Genomic DNA, 13,791 nt, shown 5'->3' with positions numbered 1-13,791 from the left:
TGGTATTATATTTGCCTGACTTAATTTTTCTTTACTGTTTCCCTTCCCTTTTTACCATAGAAAATTTAGCCCCAAACCCTGGGGGATAGGCATTTTTAAAGGTTGGGGGGGATGCCAAGAAGGGGGGGATCATTTAAGAAGGGGGGGGGGTCACCCCTTTCCGCACTATGCCTGATTGAACATAATACGGAACCTTCCTATTATTAATACCTTTAAACAATCAATTCGAAAATTTTTAAGACTTAACACTAACTTGGTTTTCAGAGTTGCTGACAACGTAACGACAAAACATTGTTTTCCTTAACCGATTAAAAGAGTTGGCTTAAGTCATTTTCGGGAAAATAACTTTATATATAATTTTGCAATTGTGTAATCGACCCTTCTGCAACTGTCAAAATAATTTTGTGGAAACAACATTTCTTGGAGTATCGCTCTGATTACTCTAATGACAGAATTGCGATGTTTAACAGCCTTCATCATCTTCACATAACCTTGATTCCGTTTAATCCTAAAACATTGTGCAGTATACTACTTTATAGAATTAAGTGCTGAGTTTAAGGACACAAAAACACAAGTGTATGCCCAACTGTCTTTCTTTTGAAATTACAATTTTGGTTTCCCTTAGTCATGTTTGATTCCAGGTTTTTTCTTCAGGTAGTCATTTTTCTCTAAAGTTTGTTTTTGTTTTCTTTTGAAAGTCTATGCAGGTCTATAGAGAGTCTTGATTTGATAAAAACCGTGGGAATTTTTTATGTCTATATGGGGATTCAATGAACTGACGTTACTTTTGTTATTTCAAACCGGAGCTAGAAACTTTGCATTGGAGCTGTCAAAGTTGAAGACTGCGGGCATGCACCTCAAATGGTCTAAGGTCTTCTTTTTTTCTCAGTGTCTCGAATGTTTTGATTGCAATGTTGAGTCTTCTTTTTCTTATTTTTGATTTTGGTGGTCGCACTCTGGACGACTAATTTCGAAGCTGATTGCATCAACTTTTTATCAATATTTCAGAAAAACTGTATTGGGCTGATCTTTAAGGAAATGCTTTCTAATATACTCATCATCTTGGAAAAGTATTTTTATGAATGGCAGTTTAAAGTACTTTTTATTACAAAGCTTTTTTTCAATATGTAGCTGTTTTGTATGTCTTCAGCCTCCACCGTTTAACCTGATAACAGCTGTTCATATTTTTCTTACGCGCACGGTAAACCTCTGAAGGCGCTTGACAATTAAACATCTGAGGAAAATAGTCCTCTCGCACAAAATTTTAGAACAAAAATCTTGTTAGTATAGACCTAACTCTTCATCATACAAAAATTACGGGAAACGTATGTTTGGACTTTGTACCCTATGCTGCACGCAAGCACTTAAGCCAAAGTCCTGCAAAGGCAAAAAAAATGCAACACAGAAGATCTTTCAAATTCAGTATGTGAATAGAGCAGTAAAAAATACAACTTTTCTATTTACCTTTTTTTTGCAAAACTTCTAGGGATGAAAATAAAGGGATAATGATAATTGACCACTATCCATTGATGATCTGCGGCACTATCGTAAAGCTAGAATCACTTTGCGTACTTTTCGCTTGAGAAAACGATTGACAGATTGAAGTTTTTCACCTGAGCGGGAGCTGGCAGGCGTTCTGCGAGCGTTCTCGGCTCAATCCTCCGCGCTAAAAATGGTAGACCGAGCTGTGATAGATCATTTCAATGGAAGTTGTTGGAATGTTTACAAGGCTCTTGACAGAAAATTGTTTGTTTTATGTCAATGATGACAATGCAGTTATTAATTTTGTTAGATCTGACAAAATTGATGTTTGTAAGACCAGACGGTGTCAATCGAACGAATCGAACGCCGAATCAATCGAACGCAATTGAACGCAATCGAATAATTGCAATTCGATTGTCGAACGCAATAGAATATTACCCAAGATTTGCTGTTCGATTGCTTCGATTACGTTCGATTGTATACGTTTACCTTCGTTTGTATTTGATTACGTTTGATCGATTCAATTGTATTAGATTTTATTCGCTTTGGTATGGTACTTCAAGCACTCGGCCGCCCACGCTAAAAAGCTCTAACAGAGTGATCCAATTTGATTTAATCGCAATCAAACTCATCAAACATAATCGTAATCGAATGAAATCGAAGATTAATCCAATGTAATTGACAATCAATCGAACCAATCAAACATAGTCAACTATTAATCGAACCAATCTAACCTTACTCGAACGCAATCGAACACAATCGAATATTACCCAGGAATCGGCAGTTCGATTGAGATTTGATTACGTTCGACAATCGAATCGCAATTATTCGATCATGTTCGATTACGTTCGATTGCGATTTTTGTTCGAAGTTGTTCGATTGACGCCGTCTGGGTAAGAGCACTTTGTAGTTTTGATTCCCATTGAATAATCATATTCTGGGTTTCATGTTATTAGATGCTGTTTAGAGCTTTTTAGAGCTACTGTAGCCTGCTTGTCTTGCGCCAGAAAGTCAAAAACTGATACAGCGCACTAAAACACAATCATGGATGGAATTTCTTACCGTAAGTTGGTCTAATATCAACATCCCTTGTCTAATTTCAACACCCTTCTTCAAAGAAAGGAATGTTATAATCACTGATTGAAAAAGGATTATTCCTCTCTGAACACTAAGCAAACAAAAACAGTTTCAACCTAGCTGGGAGACCCGACTTCTCTGTCTATGTGGTTTCAAAAAAATATCAAAGTATAGACGGTGGTAGCCGGGAATTATACAAGATGCAAGAATTAATCGCAGAATTTGATTGGCTAATATCTTATTGTTATGATTTGATAAACAAAAATATGACGTCAAACAGCTCTATTGTTTTGAAAAAGTAACAGTTTTTTCTTTTGTGATTTGAAGTGATTTGAATCGAGTCAATAATTCCATACTATGTATTTCATCGAAGTTGTTGGGATTTTAAAACAGATATATAGAAATATTTTTGTACAGAGTATGGTCTCCAGACTAGTTTCAACCTTTCCATAAATTTCAGCTGATAAAAAGGGTGTCGGAATTAGAGGAGGGGTGTGGACATTAGACAAAGTTACGGTATTCATTTTGCAAAAGTACAAAAATTTCTGGAATGGCCAATTGATTGAAAAAATATGTTGAATTGAATTGAATAGACCTTTTTTCAAAGAGGACGTCCTGTTGAATAATTATGTAGTCCAGCCACAAAAACATTGATAGAGCCATGCATAATTACTGTATCATGCATATTGTAATAATTATTATGATTGTTTTTCTGCTGGACTACATAATTATTCAACAGGGTGGCCTCTTTGAAAAAAGGTCTATTTTGGACGCCGGACATTTATGAAACAAAAAATTAAGAAACACCGGACGCACCGGACTGGTCATGTCCGGTGTTTTGATTGTCCGGTGGGAAAAAATATCCTTCTCTGACACCGAACATCCGACTTCCTTAAGTCTGGTGTAGAAATTGTCTGTGGTAAAAAAAATTTTCATCTTACACCAGACTTTCGCGTGTCCGATGTTTGTTGAGTCAGGTGCATTGGCAGGGTCCTACAAAAACCAGTTAAAAACAAAACTAAATGAGGCACAATGGGCCTACTCATTGCAAGACCCTGCCGACGCACCGGAGTGTCCGGTGTATTTGTCCGGTGGCAAAAAGTATCCTTTCACTACACCGGACGCAATAAGTCCGGTGTCAGTCCGGTGTTGCATACAGGTAATTTGGACGCCGGACATTCAGTTACATCAATATGCCTTCTTACCTGTCTTTAAAAATATAAATAAAAGTAATCACGGAAAGAAAGGACGTGAAAAAAAAGACATAAGTGTGAGAACAGAGTAATCAAACTCGTTAGACAGTGAGGCTGGAACTTTGATTTTTGAGGATTACGATTTTACCAGCTTTTTACCAATTTTTGCCTTGCTAACCCAAACCTTGCAACCTCTTTACCTTTAAAGGAAGATCGAAATTAGAGTTTTTCAGCGTTCCGAAAAAAACGCAAAGCAGAAATTTTTTCATCTTCACAGGATCGATTCTCAACAACAAAATACATCTTTTGGTCTTTGGGTTTGTTCCTGACGTTTTTCCTTCAAAGAATATCAATCACTTTCCTTTTCCCTTCGAGCGCGCGAGAAAAAATGATTAGCTTGCATTCTCGCGCGGGCGAATAAAGATGAGGCGGCAATTTGCACTGAGGGTGCTACTTAGTTTCCGCCCTATTTTGCGCCCACAATAGAATGGTCCAAATACAGGGGTATTCCAAATGATAAATGATGTCGTTCTGTAAGTGTTTATTTTCTAAGAGATACAAATAGTATATTGAATATTATTAACTTATATATTTAAGTATTTTTGAGCCCAAATTTAAATATCTGGTTAAATAAAAAACAAATGATAGCAGTTCTGTTTTCCCTCAAACCCCCGGGAAAAGTTTTTTTGCTGACTTAGCTCTATTTTACAAATTTCGGAAAAGAACTCCCATAGGAATTCCGATACATAACCCGATTGGTTCATTTCGGAACGGCTTCTAGAAAGTCATAATGGCAGATGATTTTAAAAGTTTCTGAGGAAATGTGTGGAATTTATCGATGTTGATGGCTTGTTGATTCTTTAAAGAAAAAAGATAACAGGTATAGCTTTTTCTAATCCTGGAATATCGAGGTTCCAGCTACACTGTTAGAAAAAGTACCATTAGAAGTCATAAAAAATCAACCTGAATAAATGCAATCGAAATTCCAGAGAACTTCATAATTCCCCAAACAACATTACATTACAATGAATGTAAATAGAGACACAGAGAGTACAAGCATATGTCAAACTCCCATCACATAAATTTTACAATTTACGTCAGAGTAGAGGTTTATTTTGAAAGGGTAATTATTTTTTATTATTCGCTTCTTTTTTAAAGATTCGCCGGGTTGGAAAATATAGAATTTCTTTGTACATATTTTTTACCTACCCCAAATATTTAGGAGGCTGAGTTTTAAACGAATCGTCGAGTTGAAACGAACGATACATGTATGAAGGCTTGTTTTATTTACCCCCTGGTGACTTAACAAAGAGACTTATTAACTCGATGTTATACAATCCAATTATTGAAAGTTTGTATATATCGGCCTTTTTATAATGAGCGAGACATACGTTTTCTGATTACGCAATTTTCATATTGACATTTAGCGGCATTTTGATGTAACTGACATTTATGAAACAAAAAAACACAGTGGTGCGTCAGCAGGGTCCTCTTTGTTTTGAAAAAAGGTCTATTGTTTTTGCTTAGTTTAATAGCTGGGAGAGTCTGGGATATCTTAAAAGTATAAAGTTACATTTCTCAAACATTGTAGAATCGGTATGGAAGAATAAAGAATAAAGATAAAACCTTCAAATTAACAAGAATTCATCACCTTTTATCCAAAATTATTCATTAAAAAAATTAAATACTGTACAAAAATATTTACCGATTCCCCTTTTGTTTGATTTTTGCGTATTCGTAACTTCCCTACCATTATGGATCAAAATAAACAGACCACCGTGCGTGAGGCTATTTTGGTCACTAAGGACGAATCGCAGGCTAAAGAAAGTGACAGGGGGTGGTACACGAAATCGAAATTTTCTCTCTGAAAGGGTCATGATTTTCAAAAATTGATTTTTTTCGCTCTAAAAATAGAGTTGAGTTGAATTGAAAATTTGAGAAAAATTCAATGAAGAAAGGGTATGAATTTCACCGATTTTTTGCTGCACTGTAAGGATGCGATTCTCTACAAGCATTTTTTTTGCCGCACATACCGTCAGTTGGTAAACGCGCTGCCTCCAAAACGCATGGTCTCACACAAATGCCGAATTGCAACGTAAAACCCATCGCTAAAATTTTTCTCTCGGCAAATATGCCGCTTAAAGACAAGGAAAGGGCTCTATCCGTCCGTGGTGGTGATAAAGACGAGCTTTATACACCTGCGTTTTGTTGAGGGTTGTTATTCAGACTTGAGACTAGTTCATATTTCGATAACAACACTTCTAAAAAATCTTAATCTAACGTGAGATTCTTATAATCTCTTTGGCGATGGCATCCGATAATACCTATGGGAAAGTCTTTTTGCTATCATTATCAAAAACATCTCTTTAAACGTTGTAAAACTCCGGCGCTCACGAAGCAATTTTCGGACTTTCAGACATGCACAATATTATAACATTGTGAAAACTGAATTCTGTAAAATAGGATTATCTTCCTCGTAAAAAATCTCTAATATCTACAAATTAATCAATGGTACAAAGTTAAGAAAAATGATAAATAGACGTACTGATATAAATATCTATGATTTGATCGAATTGAAATCAAAATGGTCCATTCAAATAAATTGTCTGTGCGTGTATGTATATGTGTAACAACAAAATCATTTCTAAAAACATACAAAATATGGACCTTCAGACGAGAGGGTTATTCTTTCAAATCATATGGTTAGTTAGGAAATACAAAGGGAGCTTCTTCATATTGTCCACTCTGTCTCTCTGATTAGAACTCTTCAAGAGATCAAGTTATCTCTTTGGGTTTGAAAAGAATTTGGTACAGGGAGTCGTTTTAAGACTTAGAACCTGAGGGGGGCCACATTTCACTTAGTATTATAAAATTTCGAATACTGGAAGTTCAAATTAGAGCACGAATAGGAATAAAATAAAACACAAATATCACATCAACAATTCTTAGTCGCTTCTTCATAACTCGGTGGAGGTTCAGAAACTAATGCCGACGGTAGCAAATGTCTTTCAGAACCTGAGAAGGGTTTTATCGCATCTGTGTTACCATTATGAATTGTTCTTTGAACACGTGGACTTTGACGAGGGCTACGTGACCGGTGATGATGATGATGTGAGCGCGGACTATGACGCGGGCTATTGTGCACTGAATGTCTATTAGGACTTGGTGAACGGCTTTGACTTTCCACTTTCAACTGATGTTTAGCAGTCACTTGTTCATTATCATACATGAAAAACCAACTACTACTTCCCTCTCCTTGTTTTTCCGTCAATTCAGCAGATAAAATAAATTGGTATTGCAGTTCTGTGTATTTACCAAGTAAAGCAACGAGGAGAGAACGAGCAACATAGGTGTCATGTCCTTCAAGTTGTTCCCATATACCTCTGTTCTTGAATCGCATCTTCATAAGAAATAAAGAAATAATTTGTACACCCCTGGCTCATTAACCCACCCAGCTGGCACACAACGTTGTTTTAACGTTCAAATAACGTTATTTGGACGTTATGAATGTCAAATAGACGTTGTTTTGACGTTGTGTGCCGGCTGGGCAGAGAGAACTCTTTACCACAAAAACGAAAGAGCTAAATGATATCTATATTTCCTACTTGATGAAACGTTGATCACATCTGTGTTTCTCTGTTCAATTATTATTTATCTGAAAATTTTATTTTTCCAAAATAATCCTTTTAATGATATTCAACGTTGGTCCAAATTTCATGTTTTTGCCATTAGCCAAACTGGAGATATTTAAAAAACAAGTTTTGCTGACGACAGCATTTTTTAGTTTTTGTGGTTTTTCGCGAAAATAAGGGCGTAAACAATTAGGTAACACCCCTACAGCGAAACTTCATCATGGTATCCTTCGTAGTAAATCATTGATTTCCTCATTTTCTGCCGGCTAATGGCCTCTTCAAAAATGATTGCAATTTTCAGGTTTTTGAGACATGCCATAAGTATGTATACTTGAGTATTTTTACCTGTTAGAGATTTCAAAATTTTCCTTCCTTTAATTTTCTTTCGCCTTTGAAAAAAGAGAAACATTGGAAAATGACAATAATCCAGCTGGGGTTGAACGGACTGCAGACTAATATCAAGAGTGAAGAGAAAATCTATCGGTACTAACATCGAGTGAGCAGCCGGGTGTGTCTCGTTTGATTTTCTTCATATCAAGTTTCATTTCTTTGACCATTGCCTCAGTAGCCTATCAAACAAGAAAATTCTGCGTTGAATCAAATAGCTTTTACTTAGAGGCGACCTTAGTACAGTGGTAGAGCATCCGGCTGCGGTTCGCAAGGTTGTGGGTTCAACCCCCAGCCGGGTCATACCAAAGATTCCCAAAATGGTACTTGATGCCTCTCTGCTTGATGCTCAGCTAAGAGAAGGATCAAGGGTAAGTGGAGAAATCCAGGGAGAAAGAGTGGCGCCCTCCCCTACCTTCGGGTGGATAGCTATCGAAAGAGGAGCCTTCGGGTCGCCTCCGACTGCGGTCGCAGACTTACTTACTACTTTACTTAGAGGCTCTTCAAAATATGTTTCAAAATATAATTAACTCCATCTGGTCAGTGTTTTGCAGTCGAGGTTGTGAAAAGTTTTCATTCGAATTTTTCAATTCTGAAAAACCTAAAATTGTCAATACATTTTTATTGGATATTTAATATTTAATACAATGACTGTATTACCTCTTTAATTTCATCTGGGGCATTGACCAATCGCACACAATGAAATTTCGTATTTAAACACATAAACTTCGCTCTATGAACTGGCTTTTGTCTTTTGAAGATAATGCGTTTATCGAACTTGATTTGCGTGAATGAACAGTCTATAGAATATCCGACAGACACTAATTGTTCAAGAATATTGGCGAATAATGAATCCGTAGCTAAACATTCCATTTCTGAAAAACAAGAAGAAGAATTTCGTAATTTACTTCTCCAAAATTAACGAATTTGTCTGAATTTCGTTAGTAAGGCGGTTCGATATTTTACACGAAGAGCCCTGTAATCTAGGACTTTCACAGAGCCCGCGAGCCCCTGGTTTATGGCGCTGACGCCTTGACCGCTCGGTAATCGCTCCCTAAAGATCACGTGGTTTCTGTTGGCGGTTTTTCACTATCACTTTTTCACGATTAAAATGTGACCAGCTCATTCAAACTTCAGACTTACCATTTAAAGTAGAGAAAGGATATCCTTTCAACTTCAACTTGAAACGTGCGCCATCTTCACTTTGTTTTTGTATACCTCCTTTCCAGGCTTCTGAAATAACTTCTACCATGGCGTTGTTGATCACGTGATTTGAATTCTCTAATTCTATTGTGTCTCCATGTAAAAGATACATTGTGAAGAGTTCTTGGTCTTAAAGAGAAAATAATAAGCAGATATTCAATAGGTCAAAGTTGGTTATGTTTATGTTTATGTTTCTTTTCTTTAAAGTTGATGCAAAGTAGTACAATGTGTACTTAGCTCGAGGCTAATCAATATAAACTATTAATTACAAATCTATCTAGAGGTTGATACTCAAGATCAACTATTATTTACAAATTAATTTAAATTCAATCAATGAAACCAATGCCATGGATAAAAGTGCGACAGTTTCGGCAAGGATAAGTAGTGGGCCTCCATTGCTTGATTTCTTTTTTAAATTCATCTAGGTTTTTAAGTTTTTTAAAGTCATCGGGAAGGGTAGCCCAGATTTTAGGTCCCAGGAAAGCTAAAGACGATTTTCCATTCATTTCACTTTCAACTACTCTACTACGAAAGGAATTCCTTTTTCTCGTTTTGATCTTACATTGGTTTTTGAGAAATATTTTACTTTCTGATTCATTGAGTTTTGATTTAAATAGCTCTGTGGATAAGGATTGAATTGCTCGTTGATGGAAGGTGGAACCGTTGTCAAGTTTCAACAGATCATCGAATGATGAGTTGTAGTCTGAGTAAACGATTCTCAAGCATCTTTTATGTAGATTATTGATTTTATCCTCTAGAGCTCTGCTATGAAACATCCATATGAGAGGACAGTAATTGAAGTGGCATTTAATGAAAGCATTCATCAAGCGTTTCTTTTTTTTCTAAAGTGAGATATGTGCTCATTCTGGCTAAGGCGGTTATTTTCAAACTAGCTTTCTTGCAAAGATTTTCTATATGCGATTCAAACGTCAAAAGATTATCGAAGGTTACTCCAAGAATCTTTGACGTTTTGGTATTGAAAACAGTTTCTTCTCTAATATTTAGATAGAGCGAGTCGTCAATGATGTTAACTATTAGCTGACATTTGTCAGCATTACCAACCATTTGATTAATCGAAAGCCATGTGAAGATTTTTTCTGCTACAGAGCTTAGTTTACCACTTACTTCAATCCAGGTAGGAGCACTAACATAGGGTGTCGTATCGTCCGCATAATTCGCAACCTTAGTATCCTCAATGATGAAAAAGAGGTCACAGATATAAATATTGAAAAACAAGGGGCCAAGGATTGATCCCTGGGGAACACCATCCTTGATCTTGATCCAGTTACTCAGTTCGTTGCCTACTTTTGTCCTTTGTTGCCTATTTTCTAGATAACTCTTGACTAACCCAGTGGAAAGGTCATCGAACCCGTATGCACTGATCTTTGCTACAAGTAATTTGTGGCACATGCAGTCAAAGGCCTTGGAAAGGTCGATGAGCAGTGCCCCAAAAACATACTTTTTGTCATTGGCTAGCTTCCAGAGCTCTTCCATTGGGAGAAGAGAGGTTTGAGTGGAATATCCTTTCCTGAAACCACATTGTTGTTCATCAAATTATTGAGATTTATTAACCCGAGGTGATGTTATATCCATATAATTTCCGTAGGCTTTTAAAGCCATCATGGGGATCACAAGTGTAAAATGTTTGTTGATTTGACCGGGATGAATCTATCAATCACTAGAGGACAAAAATTAAAATTAATAAAAAGGGTATAAAACGTACAAAAGAACTAACATGTCAATCATATAAAGAAAAATCAAGTTTCAAACATACCAAAAATAGTGGTTGAATGTTGGAAGAATAACAAGTCGAAACATTTATAAGCACGTAGTGGAATGTGGCCGAATGTTGTGTAATGGTTGTTATAGAGAATTTCATGTAATTTTTGCACGAATTGCCAGGTTTCTTCACCATGCAAGCCCACCATTCCTTTTAATTTATACTGTAAAGAGGAAGATTCAAGGGTTTAATGCCAGCCAGCACACTCAGTACACCCACCCAGCACACACTCAGTGAACTTACATGGATCAAAAAGATCTCACTGGCTGAATCAGGTATAAGAAAGAGGGGCTTAAAATTATTTTTATTATTTCCTGAAATCACAGCCTTAAATTTGTCTAATCTTTAGTTATTTGTTGGAACAGAAGGAATAGAACCTTATTCAAAACTTATTTTTCAAAATTTTCCAACATCAAGTTAGACATCATGAATCTCTTACAATGACAGTTCCGTCTGTGTCCTGTTTGATCTTTTTGATATCATGGTTGAGATGATTCTCAACGACGTACGTTACAGTTGGTATAAGATCTGTTGGTAGGTTATCCAGCTAAAACGAAAGTCAAAAGTCAAATGAAGTAAAAGTATTCTTTCCCCTAAAACCAACCTGTGGACCAAATAACGAAATCTGTGACTCAAAACATTTCGCAGGAGCTTTGAAAAAACATAATAAATCTTTCTTAGGGAAGAAATTTTGGCGGAAATTTGCAGATGGCTAAAATTTCGCGGGCATTTAATTTAGCAGTTAGAGGATTATGTTTGGGCGAATCCATCGAATTTTCTTTTTTCGAATTATTTCTTTCTTTAAGGTAGTGCGCAAAGAAACAATGATGTGTGATTTATACCTGTATGTGGAAATGGTCGATGGCTATGGAAAGTAAAGGGTTCTTGCTAGGATTTATGATCTTCTTGAAGATAAGGATGGGGTCTTCCAAGTTTCGTTGACTCATGATTGTACCAACAATTAACTGAAAAATGAAAAAGGGGAAAATTGAGCACAAAATAGACGTAATAGTCCAACCAAGTGCAAAAAATGCAAGTGAGAATAGGTCCTATAAAATCTATATTGCATCCCCTTGCTTGCAGAAAATGTGCGTCTAGAACGACTTTTAAGTACCTTGTTTATGACAGAAATATGAAATAGAAACTCCAAGAAAAATGTTATAACTAATTCCGCTAATATTTTAAAGCATAATCTGGAATGAATTTAAAAGATTGCTACGGAAAGAAATAAATGCAAGTGAAATTGAAAATACCTTCCAGCCGCGTTTGTAATAGCTGTTGATAATTTCACTGTAAAGGTTACACGCTTCTTTCTTGTTGGTAGAGTTATCTCCAAAGTAATTGAACGGCTCACCTTCCAATTTGAATTGATAGCATTCTGGAGATAAAACCTTTTCATTTTTGATACCTTTTGGCCAATATTTTATTATCGCGTCACGAGCTGCTTTAATTCGCCTGTCCCCTAGAATTATTGTGATTAGAGTATTTGGGAAAAATATCTAACTATTTCAACTGATCAAAACTAAATGGTCTAAAAGAACACCGGTTTCATGTCATCTTAACACGTAGTTCTCTTCTTTTAGTGAAAGTTGGGACACCACGTAGATTTCGTTTAAGTTTCAGCGATAAATTTTCTACGTTATACAATTAAATATTTTACACGAAAAATTCTCCTTTGAGGCCTCCTATATATTATAAGAATGAAATTCAATACCTGCATAAAAACATATAAGCTTGTTGACTCTTCGTGGAAGAATGAAGCACAGTCGCCCAGGTACTTCGGATGGAAAATTCATCACTTTTCAAAAGCTGTAAAGATAGAAATAACATCTTATCGGCCCAAATTAAGCCCATATTTAATCTTGGCAAGGGTCTGATACTCTGACCAAAATTCATTTTTGTCTCCAAGACCTTACTAACTTACTAGCTATGTAGAAAAACCTTTGTCAGCCTTTCTTTTACCTTACTAGGCTAACGAAAAAGTAACGCAAAATATTGTTTTGATGGACTAAGAAGTTTTAACTTACGTTTTACACCTACTCACAATATCTTGTGCTAAATATCTTTGTATTAAATATTCTTTCTTCTTTCTTGTATCGTCAATGAAGTCTCTCTACAAAATCGAAAGTAAAAAAAGAAAGATACATTGTTATGTTTTGAAAGCGAATGACGTCACACAAATTGAAATCATAACAACAAAAATGAGATTGATCAAAATGTCTGGCTCTCATAACAATTTTTTCTCATGTAACCGCATTCTATAAGATTTGAATTATTACGTACGTGTTACGTAGTCATTACGTCATGTTCTTTGCTAAGATCAAGACGATGCGAAACTCGTACCAAGTTTGGAATACGAAATATTATCAAAGCTGAATAAAATAAAAATGACCGTATATTCAGAATTTCCTGTAGCCGGTTAAAATATACTGGACCCATCCACTCACGAGATATGCTAAAATAATCAAGATTTCTAGTGGAAGCTAAAACCAAAATATGCAAGAATAATAAAATTCCTAAGAGAAACAAATATATGAGTGTTGGTTAAAAATGCTGAAATTATCAGATACCCTACAGAATTGGAACATTGACCCAAATTTCTTGATAATATTTACGGGACATTTTATGTAAAATATTGATATGGATACCTATCACAGCAGATTCAGTGTGCTGTCTCATCTCCCTTCATCTAGTGTCTGGTCTTTCAATATTTATCTAAGCTATTTCATTTTTTATAATCATTAAACCTCTAAAAAGAGATCAAAAGAAAGATTAAAACATAAAAAAGTAAACTCATTATGGGTCATATACCACATTTTATAATCTGAGAAAAAAATCCACTCTCCATTATGTAAAGAAGACCATATATGAAAAGTTCCTTTCAGAAAACTATAAACAGCAAAGTGGACGAGCATTTTGAAGAAGTGCCAAATATTACTGATTTCTTATAAAACTATGTAAGCTTTGAGACGAAAATCAACGAATAAAAGAAATCAATTCAAAGGCTCAGCATGGTATTTCAAAGCATTCTGAAACT

General features: G+C 35.7%; 1 protein-coding gene across 4 annotated transcripts; it reads right to left on the bottom strand.

The window, feature by feature from the left end:
- Nucleotides 1-6,198: 6,198 nt before the first annotated feature.
- On the bottom strand, nucleotides 6,199-13,499 carry LOC136809361 (uncharacterized). Of its 4 annotated transcripts, none has more exons than XM_067065879.1 (12): nucleotides 13,403-13,499; nucleotides 13,038-13,126; nucleotides 12,782-12,867; nucleotides 12,469-12,563; nucleotides 12,008-12,216; nucleotides 11,597-11,719; nucleotides 11,194-11,301; nucleotides 10,749-10,917; nucleotides 8,915-9,103; nucleotides 8,432-8,646; nucleotides 7,876-7,953; nucleotides 6,199-7,152 (listed from the first exon to the last, which is right to left on the bottom strand). In XM_067065879.1, the coding sequence occupies exons 4-12, from the start codon at nucleotides 12,548-12,550 to the stop codon at nucleotides 6,688-6,690; spliced, it is 1,638 nt and encodes a 545-aa protein (XP_066921980.1). In that variant the 5' UTR covers nucleotides 12,551-12,563; nucleotides 12,782-12,867; nucleotides 13,038-13,126; nucleotides 13,403-13,499; the 3' UTR covers nucleotides 6,199-6,687. The 4 variants fall into 4 exon arrangements, with proteins under 4 accessions (XP_066921980.1, XP_066921982.1, XP_066921981.1 ...); XM_067065881.1 differs by having other exon boundaries at nucleotides 12,799-12,867; XM_067065880.1 differs by lacking the exon at nucleotides 13,038-13,126.
- Nucleotides 13,500-13,791: the final 292 nt, after the last annotated feature.

The sequence above is a fragment of the Clytia hemisphaerica genome, unplaced genomic scaffold (assembly GCF_902728285.1).
Source record: "Clytia hemisphaerica strain Z4C2 unplaced genomic scaffold, Clytia hemisphaerica genome assembly, whole genome shotgun sequence".
Lineage (NCBI taxonomy): Eukaryota > Metazoa > Cnidaria > Hydrozoa > Leptothecata > Clytiidae > Clytia > Clytia hemisphaerica.
Note: the sequence above shows the minus strand (reverse complement) of the source record. Positions and strands in the feature narration are given on the sequence as shown.

Excerpts from the sequence above, each read along its gene's own strand:
- LOC136809361 (XM_067065879.1), bottom strand. The coding sequence starts at position 12,550 with ATGAATTTTCCATCCGAAGTACCTGGGCGACTGTGCTTCATTCTTCCA. Across the intron at positions 12,217-12,468 it reads GCTTATATGTTTTTATGCAG|GGGACAGGCGAATTAAAGCA; the intron begins GTATTGAATTTC and ends CAATAATTCTAG. Across the intron at positions 7,153-7,875 it reads CACCCGGCTGCTCACTCGAT|ATGCGATTCAAGAACAGAGG; the intron begins GTTAGTACCGAT and ends TTTCTTATGAAG.